This window comes from Lactuca serriola, chromosome 2 (assembly GCF_051521515.1).
Source record: "Lactuca serriola cultivar US96UC23 chromosome 2, Lser_US96UC23_V15, whole genome shotgun sequence".
Lineage (NCBI taxonomy): Eukaryota > Viridiplantae > Streptophyta > Magnoliopsida > Asterales > Asteraceae > Lactuca > Lactuca serriola.
Window position 1 is genome coordinate 229,422,403 of NC_136409.1, and position 15,521 is coordinate 229,437,923.

The 15,521-nt window shown below is 35.0% G+C and overlaps 1 protein-coding gene across 1 annotated transcript; it reads left to right on the plus strand.

Annotated features, from left to right (window-relative positions):
• The first annotated feature begins 7,154 nt into the window (after nucleotides 1-7,154).
• Nucleotides 7,155-9,026, plus strand: LOC145088807 (sorbitol dehydrogenase). The gene is made up of 6 exons (XM_079027216.1): nucleotides 7,155-7,407; nucleotides 7,508-7,575; nucleotides 7,775-8,011; nucleotides 8,082-8,372; nucleotides 8,452-8,639; nucleotides 8,715-9,026. The coding sequence occupies exons 1-6, from the start codon at nucleotides 7,296-7,298 to the stop codon at nucleotides 8,905-8,907; spliced, it is 1,089 nt and encodes a 362-aa protein (XP_078883342.1). The 5' UTR covers nucleotides 7,155-7,295; the 3' UTR covers nucleotides 8,908-9,026.
• Nucleotides 9,027-15,521: the final 6,495 nt, after the last annotated feature.

Here is a 15,521-nt window from a genome sequence, read left to right on the forward strand (position 1 = left end):
AGGCTGTTAGAAAAGTTTAGTTATGTTCTTGGTGTTTTAACTTGTATTCCCCCCCCCCCCCCCCCCCCCCTAAAAACTTGAGAAAACATGAAAATGTAGGGGTATGAACTCACCTTGAGTGATTTCAGTAGATAAGTGTTGAAGAAGAGAAGTGTTCAACCCAAGAACACTTGAAGAATCCCTTGAAGATTCGAAGCTCTAACACAAATATAATGGAGTTTGTGTAAGATATCCATGATTTGAGTGGAAATAATTGAGATAATCATAAAGAGAATGGATTATGCTTACCAAATGTGGAGGAAAAACTCAAGATCAGCCCTTGAATCTCGAATTTCTAGAGAGAGAAAGTGAGAGAGGAGAGAGTTTGATCTTCTTGTGAAATGAGAGCAAATGAGAAAAGTGAGGAGAGAGGATGAATATTCAGCTCTCAAAAACGTGGGAAAGAGTGATGATTGAGTGGAAAGGACATTGATGTGACCTAGGTAAGGTGGGGAGGTGTGGCTGGTCATAGAGTGGGTGTGGGAGTGGTTGCTTGTGTCATAAAGTAAAGCAAAGTCAACACTCCACCTCTTTGTACTTTACCCACTTGCTTTTATTATTTAAATAAAGATTTTTATGAAAATATGATTAAATTGTGAATATTTAGGGTTTATTATGTTACAATATGATTTTGGGTGAAAATCCCGCGTTAAAATAATTAAAAACGGGCCTTAAACGCAAAACTACGCGAAAACCGGGAGAAAATGAGTTCCCAGCGAGACCTCTCGGTCCTAGGCCGAGGTTCGGTCCTTGCTGGTGCTGAGTCGGAAGCGAAAGGCGCGAGCCAGAAGCGAGAAGCGAAGGGCGAGGGTCCGTCCGAAGGTTCGGTTCGGTTCTTCTTCACCAGAAGGTTCGGTTCGGTTCTTCTTCATCAGAAGGTTCGGTTTGGTTTTTCTTCATCAGAAGGTTCAGTTTGGTTTTTCTTCATCAGAAGGATCGGTTCGGTTCTTCTTCATCAGAAGTTTCGGTTCGGTTCTTCTTCATCAGAAGGGTTCGGTTCCTAAGAGGGGTTTCGGTTCCTTAAGTCCGTTTTTCGCTTAGACTTCCGTTTTTGGGCTGTTTTCGCCAAATTCGAGGGTCGGGATGCCCCGTGTGATTATAGAAAGTTGGGAGAGATTTCGAGAGAGATTTGAGAGAGATTCCACATACTCAGAGAGATTTGGGAGAGATTTGACATTCTTGGAGAGATTTCACATACAAAGAGATATTTGGGAGAGATTTCATATTCTTAGAGAGATTTGGGAGAGATTTGACATACTTGGAGAGATTTCACATACAGAGAGATATTTGGGAGAGATTTCACATACTTAGAGAGATTTGGGAGAGATTTGACATACTTGGAGAGATTTCACATACAAAGAGATATTTGGGAGAGATTTCACGTACTTAGAGAGATTTGGGAGAGATTTGACATACTTGGAGAGATTTCACATACTTAGAGAGATTTGGGAGAGATTTGACATTCTTGAAGAGATTTCACATACAGAGAGATATTTGGGAGAGATTTCATATTCTTAGAGAGATTTGGGAGAGATTTGACATACTTGGAGAGATTTCACATACTGAGAGATATTTGGGAGAGATTCTCGATAAGAAGAGATAGAGTGAAAACGATTGAGAGCGGTTTCATGTGTGATGAATGTGAGTGTCCGGCTTCGAAATGCAAGGTCCGTGAACCCCGTTATGCCATGTTTTAGGATCTTACACACTCCCTATGAGTATGCAACATTGTTTTATTGTTCTTGTTTATTGTTTAGCACTAAAGTTAAAGAAATTTAAACACACGAACTTTCCAAGTGATGTTTTCTCATTAAGATAGTGAGTTATACAGAAATTACATAATACAAACCCTATTATACAAGGTTTTAATTGAGTTGACCGGTTTGACTTGTTGACTTTAGTTGACTTTGACTTGACCGAAAATTGACGGTTGTCACACATGTTGGTTGGTTTAATAAAGAATCGGGTAGGAAAATACTCCATACAATTAACAAGTACATATATAATAACAATACAAATCATTATAATATGTTATGTACTTTTTTAATTCCATTTCGTGCGATAGTTAGAAACTAAGAATTGTGATGACGATTTAGGACATCAACGTCATATTCCCTTTGCAAGTTTGCGTCGACTGTCGAGTCGTCGTTCATAAGAAGGAAAACGAAAGGTTTTGTTTTATTTGAAGTGTGCGTACGTGACTGCATTGTATATTTGGTATTATTTAGAACGGGTCTCGGGTTTTTTCGACAGGCCTAATTGTGTCCTTCGATCCAGTAATATTAAGCGAAATTTTATTTGTTATTCTTAGCATATATATAAATATATATATATATATATATATATATATCAAATGGTTAGGTTATCTGCGGATACCTAAATATCCAAACCAAAACCGACCCGTTGAAATTCGGTTTGGTTTTTTCGATTTCAAATTGTCTGCTTTGGCTCGATTTTTCGCTTTTACGTTTTTTTTCACACCTAGTAGGGGTGTGTATGGAGCGGTTTGGTTCAGTTATTGGTTAAAACCGAACCATAACCATTATGATTGGTTAATGCATTTTGGTAGCCATTGAGTATGGTTAATATTGGTTATGGTTAATAGTTTTTTATCGGTTAACGGTTTTGGTTAAGAGTTAATATTGGTTAACCATAATGTTCAAGATAATATAAATGACGAAAGTATATTGACAAAATATGAAAATGTGTGACAACCGTCAATTTCCGGTCAAGTCAATGTCAACTAAAGTCAACAAGTCAAACCGGTCGACTCAATTAACCCTTATGTACTTGGGCTTACGTTAGGCAATTACTATACAGCTCGCTATGCTAATGAGAAATCATCAATTGAAAAGTTCGTATATCTAGATTTTATTAACCTAAAACTATGGTAAGTAACGAACCAAACTAATAAAATAATGTTGCATACTCATCGGGAGTGTGTAGGAACCTCAAACATGGCTTAACGGAGTTTACGGACCTTGCGTTGCGAAGCCGGACACTCAAAAATGTCACAAACGAAATCTCTCCCAAATCTCTCTAAGTATGTGAAATCTCTCCCAAATCTCTCTAAGTATGAGAAATCTCTCTAAGTATGTGAAATCTCTCCCAAATCTCTCTAAGTAGAAGAAATCTCTCTAAGTATGTGAAATCTCTCCCAAATCTCTCTAAGTATGAGAAATCTCTCTAAGTATGTGAAATCTCTCCCAAATCTCTCTAAGTATGTGAAATCTCTCCTAAAACTTTCTAAGTATGAGAAATCTCTCTAAATATGTGAAATCTCTCCAACTATGTGAAATCTCTCCCAATCCCTCAAAAGTTCCTTCAACTTTTTATAGTCTTTCGGGCCATCCCGACCCTTAACCAGGTCAAAAACCGCTTAAAACGAGGTAAAACGGATAAAATAGACTTAAGGACCCGAAACCCCTCTTAAGGAGCCGAACTCTCTTAAGGATCTGAACCCTCTTAAGGAGTCGAACTTGTCAGAAGCGAAGGTGTTAAAAGCGAAGGCATCAGAAGCGAAATTCACCATCTCAGACCGAGGCTCAGCAGGCCGAACCGAACCTCGGACCTTCGGTCCCTCCCCCTCACACCTACGGTCCCTTTTCCCTTCTCTCGGTTCCTTCCTTCTCCACCTTCGGTTCTCACTCCCTTAGAGCTGAACCTCGCAGGTTCGGTCCAGATTGCCGGTTTTTGACCAAACTTCGTTTTAAGCCCGTTTTTCGAGATTTTAACGCGAGATTTTCACCCAAACTCGTATTTTAACATAATAAACCCTAAATATTCATATTTTAACTATATTTTGTGGAAAATCATTGTCTAAGAATAAAATCTATTTGGTGAGATATTTAGGTGGAGTGTTGACTTATCCTTTGGACAAGGACACAAGCAACCTCCCCATACCTTCATAGTACAACCCCCAGTCACTATTACACCATACCTAGTCATTCTATAGTACTTTTCCCACCATTTTGCAGCCACACACTTGGTTAAGAGCTAGAAAACCCTCCTCTCTCCTCACATTTCTCTCATTTCTCACCAAGTGACAACTTCATTCTCTCTCACTCCCTCTCTCTAGATTTCGAGATTCAAGGCTTGTTTCCAAGCTTTCCTTCTACATTTGGTAAGTATCATCATCTCTCTTATGATTATTACACATCCTCCTACTCAAAATCATAAATTGCTTACACAAATTCCATTACATTAATGTTAGATTCTCGAATCTTCAAGCAATCCTCCAAGTGTTTTTAAGTTGAACACTTCTCTTCTACAACATTCACCCACTGAAATCACACAAGGTGAGTTCATACCCCTATCTTTTATGTTTTTCTTAAGTTTTAAGGGAGGGAATACAAGTTAAAACACCAAGAACACAACTAAATTCATTTAACAGCCTTCGTCAGAAAAGTTCAACTCCATTCACGGACTGTTTTGGTCAACTTAAACATTTTTTTTCAAAACTATATTAGATGCAAATAGTTCAGGTTTATACCTTTAAAATGACTACTTGCACATCTCCATATAATGTTTCTACGATTTATGGTGATTTTTACAAAACAACCTATCATTTCAAGAACAAATCCGGACCAGTCTGTGAATATGGACATTTTAGCACAAGTTAAAGACTTCTAAAAATCATGATAAAATTATGAATAAACTAGACATATTTTAGGAACTCTCAGAATTTACGGATTCAGTTTTCGACTTCGTATGATTTTTCTAAAACAGCGCAGAAATGTTAAAAACTAGTTATCAGCTTATAACTTTCATAACACTTTGTATTATGTTGAGCAAAGTGTATAACAATAAGTTCTAAATAGTGAATGTGTTTCCTTGTTCGTTTATCATCATAAACTGAAATTTAGTCATTCATGATAAGATTCTTCATTCATTTAGAACATATATATTAAGCTATAATAAGCATAGTTTATGGATTCATAGCACTAATGTATTTTCATAAAAGAGTTCTTTTACATTACAAACGTTTTGGATAAACTATAATAGGTATAGTTTATGTATTATTTACTTTTCAAACTTATTTATCAAAGGTTTTTAGTTTAGTTCACGTAAATCTGTTAATGAATAAATTTGTGAGTCATTCGCTTCGGGTTACTTCCAAAGTAACAAAGTCAAAAATTCATGTAAATTGTAACCAGAGTCTCTTGTAGGGAGAACTTGATAGTTGTGTATAGATCTATATTGGGTTTGACAAACCCACACCTGAGCTGCTTGCAACAGCTAGACCAACAGGTCTGGGGTGACAAGTGTTATTTAACGGCGACGCCTGAAGAACGTCGTATTACGAGGCCGTCCATGTCAAGTATGGTTATAATAGCTCAGATGTGGTATTAACAAATCATAAGATTTACGGGTTCTACTTTTAAATTAGCGAGTTATGTCAATTTAACTCACAGGAATTACTTTAAGTATGGAAAAATACTTGTACGCTTTCATATCAAAAAGGGTTTTATGCCGATTTAAAATCACTTTTATATCTTTAAGTATGGAAAAATACTCGTTCATTTTCTGTTCTGGGATTTAGGACTATATAACTTTTATAAGGAAAATATTGAATTTTCTTTGGAACATATTCTATTAATATTACATCTCGTCTAGAATTATTAGACTTCAACGGTTCATTTAACTCAATTTATATATAACTTATATACGCTGAGTGATCATAGAAGCAACCTATGGGTCCTTCTAGAGTTCATTATCGCATAACATAGAAACATTCATTTCGCACTTGATAAAGAAAATATTGGATTTTCTGGAAACATACTTGTCGTTTTTACAAAGAAAACGGTTTCATTCTTAAACAAAACTCTTATGAACTCACCAACTTAATTGTTGACACTTTTTCAAAACTACTTGTATTCTCAAGAAATCAGTGAAACAGGAAAACCAACAGCATTTTGAGGATGGGACGTTAAATCGTCAAACAGTTCATTTTGTCATCATAATGTAATTGATTTGAAACATGTAAACATATACTTTGGTGTAATTTTTTCAATTATATTTATGATGGTTGTATACACTTTGAGCACTATTATACACGTTGTTGTGATACTATACATAAAGTCTTCCACCCCCGGACGTTTCCGCCATCCTTGGTTTGGGGGTGTGTTATTGGATACAAAAAGACAATCATTCATATTATGTGTTATTGGATACAAAAAAGACAATCATTCATATACATTTAATGTGGTTAAGTCAAAAACAATAAATTAAAAAAACCAAAAAAAAGTTCAAAAAAATATATTATAATATATCATAGAGTCAAGAAGAACTAAAAACTTAACTTACCTAGAAGTCTTGATTATAAAGTCAAAAAAAATTTCGAATATGACTATTAAGTCAAAACAATCTTTGATTAGGATGAACGGTGTGAGAAACTTTCGATTACGATTATGATTGTGAAGATTAAACTAATTGTTAATAATGTTTACAAATTGTAGAATTAGTCGATTAGGAATTACAACATTACTCAATAATCTAACTCAATGCATGATTGAAAGATTGTGTGTGTCTGCGTGATCTGTGATGGTTTGATTGCTCGTTCGTCTCCTGATATGTGAGGATTATATTTTCAATATTTTAATGAATCTTAAATAAGTTTGACAATATTATTTTATATATAATCTCTAATTTTTATATATTAAAATATAAAGTTACGGTTCGGTTAACCTATAAAACCATAACCGAATTGTTAGTTATCGATTAACAAAAATTAGAAATCGAACCAACGGTTTATAAAATGATTCGGTTACGTTGATTAATTTGATTTTGGTTTGATTTTTCGAGTATGTCCTGTCACCTAGGGACTTTTATATAAACTTTAGGGACCACTTCTAAAATTTACTCTTTGTTCTCCCTACAATTGTGTCGCATCCGAGAGTAGTGAGAGAGAAGGCGTGCATCGAAGTTCATTTGAATAATAATGATGATGACGGTGACATTGGATAAAATAGTACAATATGTGAATTTGTGATAATACACGTGTACATCCAGTCCGATCGACCATACCTCTGTACCAATCCTTTTTCATAAAATATTAAAATAGTAGTATGTGACTAGTCTTCACCTTTATCTTTCGATTCCAATTTTCAGTTTTACAATCCTTTTCTTATCCAAATTCATAATTTTCGTATCACAAATTAATGAAAATTGCAGAAAAATAGACAATTATATATCATAACAACAAGTAGCGATATCAGTCCTCATCGATCATTGTAAAGTTGTAGAGAGATTGAGAGATGGGTAAGGGAGGAAAGAGTGATGGCTCAAATGTTGAAGAAGAAAACATGGCTGCTTGGCTTGTTTCCATCAACACCCTCAAGATCCAGCCCTTTAAGCTTCCACCTCTTGGTATCCTTTCTATCTTCATCTTCCACTTCTTAATTTCAAGTTTCTACAAGTAAATCGAGATTAATTTCAATAGTTGATCAACTTGATTGAATTGATTCAGGGCCTTATGATGTTAGAGTAAGAATGAAAGCTGTGGGTATCTGCGGTAGTGATGTTCACTATCTCAAGGTCCGTCATCATCCCCCTCACCCCTTTTAGGGTTTCATCTGATTCTGGATATGTGATTTCGCCAAATTGAATAATCAGAATCCTCTTTTGAATTATGGATGCTTCTTAATTATTATTGCTATTTGCTTGATACAATATATAAAGTAACAATCGATGTAATTGATTCCGGATACAAATTTTACTGTGAAAACATACGCAGACATTAAGATGTGCAGATTTTGTGGTGAAAGAACCGATGGTTATCGGACATGAATGTGCTGGTGTGATTGAAGAAATTGGGAGCAGCGTGAAGGATCTTGTCCCTGGTGATCGTGTAGCTCTTGAGCCTGGAATTAGCTGCTGGAGATGCACACAATGCAAAGAAGGCCGATACAATCTTTGCCCGGATATGAAATTTTTCGCCACTCCTCCCGTCCACGGATCTCTTGCCAATCAGGTAAAATTTTATACTTTTACATCATCATCGTCCCCAATAAGATGTTGAAACCCTAATTTTGAATCAACAGGTGGTGCATCCAGCGGATTTATGTTTCAAACTGCCGGAAAATGTGAGTTTGGAAGAAGGGGCGATGTGTGAACCGTTGAGTGTCGGAGTCCATGCTTGTCGTCGTGCTAATATAGGCCCTGAAACGAATGTTTTAGTCATGGGGGCGGGGCCCATCGGCCTCGTCACCATGCTTGCTGCTCGAGCTTTTGGAGCTCCGAGAATCGTTATTGTTGATGTTGATGACAGCCGGTTGTCAGTCGCAAAAGAGCTTGGAGCAGATGAAATCATCAAAGTCTCGATTAATATTCAGGTTTTGTTTTGTCGATCCCTAAACCCTAAATTTTTAAATGCAAATCGATCGGCTGAAATTATTTGTTTAATGAACTTAGGATGTGGAAGGAGAAGTGGAATCGATACAGAAAGCCATGGGAGGTGGAGTGGATGTGAGCTTTGATTGCGCAGGTTTCAACAAGACAATGACAACGGCTCTCACCGCCACACGTGCCGGCGGCAAAGTGTGTCTGGTGGGGATGGGCCACCATGAGATGACTGTTCCGCTTACTCCGGCAGCCGCCAGGTGAGTTTCCTTTTTGAACTATGTTTATAGAATTTGATTTGGTTGCCGGAAAACTGAATGGTGGTGGTTGATCAGGGAGGTTGATGTGGTGGGGATCTTTCGGTACAAGAACACGTGGCCATTGTGTTTGGAGTTTTTGAGAAGTGGGAAGATTGATGTGAAGCCATTGATAACTCATAGATTTGGTTTCTCTCAGAAGGAAGTGGAAGAAGCTTTTGAGACGAGTGCACGTGGCGGCAACGCCATTAAGGTTATGTTTAACCTTTGAAGAAGAACTCAAGAACAAAAATAAGTGAAATATTTTGCTTTTAAATATTTTGTTGTAATTTTCATGTTTCTCAAAATGTATATCGCCTATATCAAAGTAATTTTTAGTATTTTCATCAAGTTTTTTTTCTACTAACATCTTCTTCTCTAATAGTTACTTTAACTATGAAATGAATCTCACAATAATAGTTACTTTAACTTTGTTAGATCGAGATATTTAGCCGGAGGATTTCATATAAGCATTCTTAATCATGATATTATATTTAATTTTAATAAAATTTTAAAATATCATATATGTCTTTCTTAAACATCAAATTATTATATATATATATATATATATATATATATATATATATATCATTCTTAAATATCAAAATATGTCCTTTTTAAATATCAAAATATCATATATGTCTTTTTTAAACATCAAAATATCATTGTTAATATATAAAATACCCTCCATCTATAAAATTACAATAATCAATAACAACAAAAACTAAGCAATCAAAACATACATTCTATGGAGAATGGTAAAGATGAAGCATTTTGTTTGTCAAATGGACGACGTTCCAACAATTTAGAAGTAGACGTTCTATATCATAGACGTAATGATAATATAGTTAAAATTTTAATTATTATAATAATTCTAAGATATAAAATATGATTAAAAACTATTAAAAACATTATAAAAAATAATTTGAACAAATATGATATTTTGAAGGTTTATTAAGGTTAAATATGATATTAATAAATTAAATTTGGCAAATATGATATTTTGAGGTTTAAAAATGACATATATGAAATTCTCTCATTTTTAGCCTAGTAAGCTTGACAATAAGCTTCGGTTAATGTGTAACGTCCAAAAAATGTCAATAAAAATTTTCATTTTAAAACATCGAGTCATACAACCAATTGATCTAAAATCAAAAGTCAGTAAAGTTATATTTTCAACATCAGAGTATATCAAAGTATTCAATGCGGAAAAAAACCATCAGAGGATGCACTGCAGTCAAGTCGGACTCTTCCCTCTGAAACTGGAAGCTGGACAGTTAATCGCGTCAAGATCTCAGTGAAATCTCGGGGGGCTAGCGTTTCGCGGCCGTTGGCCAAATTGCTGTTTCAAATAACACTCAGAATAGCGGAGCCGCTAATATCGTCGTGATTACCCGAGACTGACTGCTATTTGTTGCTATTTCAACACCAAGATCTCAGTTTTTTACCGTTATTTCAGAAAATCGATTTTAGTTATTCATATTGTTTTTTCTTTATGATTTTATCGGCTTTTTCCTTTTTTTCTATAGATTCATTTTATATAAGAAAACGATTAACTTATTTATAAGGAATATTTAATTGATTGATTTTACGTAATTCAATGAATTGATTGGATTCAGATTTTGGGACAGAGAAGTTGTGTATTTCTCTTCTATTAATTAATTTATGATATATATATATATATATATATATATATATATATATATATACTTAGGTTATTTTGTTTCTAGTAACTATTTTGTGCCAGAATGCACAGATCTGGACCATTAGATGGAATATAATCAAGGGTCATGATCTGAGGGTTTAAGATAGTAGAATAGGATAGCATGTACCATATAATCACACAAATTTCAGCATAAGGGCATTTTAGTCAATTAACCTATATTAAAAAATGAAATTTTCGTATTTCTAGGGATAATTAATTCCTTTATTTTTAAAAATCTGAATATTTTAAATTAATTCAAAATTAAAAATCCGATTTTATTCTGTCAGAATGATAGAATGTTATCAATAAACTAGTAAATATATTTTTCGATTTTATTCTATCAGAATGACAGAATGTCAACCATAAACTAGTAATACATTCTAAAAGAATACACAAAATCGATTCTTAAACTAATAATATACAAAATAATTACATTGTATGATTGTGATTCATTGAATAATAACAAACATTCTGAAAGAATAACAAGTATAATTCTTAAAAAATAACAACATTCTTAAACAATGAGTGTGATCATTCTTTAATTCATTTTTCAAGCCTTTCCCATCAGGTCTTCAAGCCATTCTTCAAGCCATTTCTATCTGAAATTCATTGACAGTTAATTCGTAGTGATACACTTGTAACAACTGCACATTAAACATACAAACAATTAACTACAATTCTATCAGAATACAACAACAATATTCTTATAGAATAAACTATTTTTGCAGAATGGTTTTGAATATTCTTAAAGAATTAACTACAACCATAGCCATAAACCATCATTCTTCTCTTATACTTTCAAAAATATGCAATTCAACAATTATTATATTATTATTGCTCCTTATAAAAAAACATGTCAATTAAATATGTTAATTTGTTCAAAAGGGCAACGAGCAGGATCTTCACCAAAATATAATGCCAATGCATCAACATTTCTACCCTGCAACACAAACATTATAAAATAATACAAAATGTATATAAAGTTTAATTCAAAGGATTATTCTTGATTCTTACCACCACAGAATACAAATTTGTTACGGACCCCACTTCCAACTCAACAATGCTGATAAACTGATTCGGTGTCTAACAATGCAACAAAAAGAAATATTTGCATCAAACTGTAACAAATGTTACCTCAACTGAAAGTGTAATTGCCCGGAAACCATAACTACTCTCATTTGTATTGGGTGTGTGCACTTTTTGGGTCAGAAACGCAGAATTGAAAAATATTTGGTAAAGGGTACTTATTTCATTTAAATATTCTTTGTTTTCTAATACTCTATGAATTCTAAACACAACGTTATGAACAAACCATACAGCTAATGTGCAATTAAATTTGAATAAAAAAAAGTCATTCAGTCATTTCATCAAACACTTGGTATGTATTAAAATCACATTTTTAAACAAACAGATTTAAATGAACCTACAAGGAGTGTTGGAAGTCGATAGTAAAAAAACAGGAGGAAAGAAACCATTGCATACCTTTTAATAGAAATCCACTTCAGCAGTGATGAACACCTCGACCAATCCCCTCCAAACACACTTCGGCGGCTCTGCTTCTACTATGGAAATGATTCACACTGATAAAAAATCAGCAATCTATTTAAATCAATAAATTTTCTGCGATTTTGATGGACTCAAGTGATTTCATGATAGATTGAAATAGAATTTATATGATAATAAAGGATTCACATGATTTGGTTGCCTTTTCTGCACTTGGGTATCGACAAACAGGAGAAGGAAGAAGGAGTGTTGTGGGCCTAGGATCAAGCTCCGAGGTATGAGAATTGAGGAAGAGAATAGCAAGGAGGTATTGGGTGGAGATCGTCTGATGCAAATAGGACGGTGGTGGAAATCAGGAAAAAAAATGTGAAAAGGGGGATAATTGTGATCGGCAATGGTGGACTAGGGTTTTTAAGATGTAGAATGACGGGTTTTAAGGAGAACTAGTCAAAATTTCCATATAAAAAGATGCATATATTACTATTATACCCTTAAATGATTTATTTAATTATTTGTTATTTTCTTGAATTCTCATTGGTGCATTTAGGCACACAATAATTGCTAAAAACATTTGAACATCTCTCTCTCTCTCTCTCTCTCTCTCTCTCTCTATATATATATATATATATATATATATATATATATATATATATATATATATGTTATGATATTTAAAACCCTCTATCTCACCGCCATAACCGTTATTTTAAATCACGACAAGTGACCGTGATTAGATGTTGGACCGCAATAACTTCGTAGACTGGAGTTACTTGAAAAAATGTTTAAACCAAAAACCGTAAGCACAAAGTTTAGTGAGCTCCCCAAAATACCACATATTATACATACAATTGCCATGGGCTACCCCATGGTCTTTTCCCTGGAATGTCATGGGTTACCCCCATGGTCTTACAACCAAGTGTCATGGGCTACCCCCATGGTCTAACATCCAAGTGTCATGGGCTATCCCATGGTATTTCATGCAAGTGCCATAGGCTAACCCTATAGTCTTTCTTACAAATGTCATGGGCTACCCCCGAAGTCTTTCATGCAAGTATCACAAAGACAACTAGCATTCTACATAGTACAGTGAGAAGACTCACCTCAAACTATAGACAAACGAATCTCACTCTCGAGCTGCCTAAACTGGAACTCCCCACATTAAACCATACATCACAAGACCCTAATTAGAAATCAAAGTAATTAATTCACACCCAAGGGTCTCAACTCATATTCACTCTCTCTTTCTGGGTAAAAGACCATTTTACCCTTCCAAGACTAGCCCAAACATTGAACCCAACCCATAATAATGGGCCTAGCCTTTCCTAAACAATCGGCCCAACCCATCGTACATTTGGGCCTAGCCCGTCATATAATGGGCTTATCCCAACATACAATGGGCCCAACCCTCTCATGCAATTAGGCCTAGCCCTACATGCATGTCCATGGGCCCAACCTAACATATAATGCAAGAGTCACCAACACAACTAACATTCTACCTAACACATTCTAATGGGCCGACATTGGTGCTTTCGAACCACAAGTATAGTGAGGAGACTCACCTCAATCTAGAGATAACTAAATCACATACGCGCTGCTGCTACCAGGCTCCCTCACTAAACATATCCAAAATCATCCCTAAGCAATATATAAGGCAATCACTCATAATCCAAGATCCAATCATATTCCATTATGATGAGGGGTAAAAGACCATTTTACCCTTATCATACTTGACCCAGAGATTCCTGGCCCAACACCCAAAACACCCAAGGCCTAAAAATGACCCAGAGATTCAGCATGTAGTACGCCTGACGTACTACATGCTGAAGACCCATTTCTCATTCTAAGCTCTTAATTCCTGAAGAAAAAATGTCTACCATCCAGATCTGATTCCAAGGAATGTCTTAAGTCATAAAGTTCCTGACTTTATGACTTTGCATGTCTTAATGATGTCCAAACCGAATTCATAAAGTCATAACTTCAGCAAAAAGGCCACTAACTCATGCGTGGAAGAATTATACTCATCAAGATTCGATTTTTATGCTACATGAACCTCATATCTAATAATAAATGACACCCTTAAGCTTTGGAGTAGCTTTTACTCACAATAACCAAAACCATGGGACCAAAACATGGAAATTATAACCCAAAAGTAGATCTACAAAAAGAACCATCAAGTTTGAAGCTTTATACCTCCAGAAGAAAGATCAAGATGAACAAGATCTGGATCTACAAGCTCCAAGACAACCAACACTTCTCCAATGAGCTCATTTTTCTCCAAGATGCACCAGAACACTCCAAAACACTCAAAAGCTCAAGAATTTCACAAATGGGGCTAGGGTTTTGAATTTATGGTTAGAGAGCATGGAAGATGAAGCTAAGAAGGTTTTGTAATAAGTTAGTGTCTTTAAATAGGTTTCAAGACCCAAATATTAGAGTTTGCTTATTGTTGTTGGGTTTTGAGCATTCTAACACTCCTAAGTGTACATGCAACCCTAAATACCTTGGATCGATGTTTTCTCTATTATACATACAAATATGAACTTTCCAAGGTATTCATCCTAACTAGCATAATAATATGATTCATATGAATATATCAAGTTAGAATTACATACCTCTTTGATGTAGAAAGTCTTCATGAAGTTTGAGTGCCTAGTGCCCCAAGTGTGACACCTCAAATGGTTCACACAACACCAAATACACTTGGAATAACTTGAGAGAATTCTACAACTCATGAAATCGGCTAGCCCTTCTTTTACACTCACTAGTGGCCGATTTTGGTGAATAATATGATGCTTATATAGTGTGTTACAATTAGGGTTACACCATGTAAACCCTAATTGTCATGACCTTTCATTTCCATGACCCATGGGTTATGTAACCTCCATGGTGCATCCATGGAGCATCCTATGGGTTTAACCCAACTTGATTATCCATGGAGCTTTGGCCCACTATATAAGTTATGGATGATTTGCACAATCAACCCATATATTTAATTAGTCTTCTTTTGATCACATAATTAATTCTAAATTAATTCTTGATCAATACTAATTAAATATTATTATTCTTATTATTAATGTAATAGGACTTATAATATATTTATAACCATAAGTGTCTTATTGCTCTCATTTAGTCTATCCAAGCGCATGATGCCATGCAACCCAAATGGACCATGTTGGGTCGGGTCAAGTCTTACCAGTTATAGTTATGGACTTAGACATTAATCCAACAATTACTTACGTACGCCCATCGTACTCCTGGTATGCCCAACATACCTGGGTGAACCTCGGCGATCATTTAAGCCTAGTACACTCTGTACGCCCAACGTACTAGCCTAAACCCAAAACCTTCCTAACTTCTAATGGCCATAACTCTCGCATCCTAAATTTGATTTCGGATTTTTTATATGCTCAAAAAGGTAATGAAAAACCCTACATCCTATCTAATCTCTTTCACTCAAAACGTTGTAAAATCGAATCCTTGGTTCAATAAATGCTCTGAATCATACAATTTTTATAATCCACACCAATTGGGCCCAAAACCCAAACCCTTTTAAGTCTAAGGCCCTAACTTTAATTCCCATAATTCTAGAAATAGGAAACTTCTCAAAACCAGATTTTACATTATGATAGAATTGCATG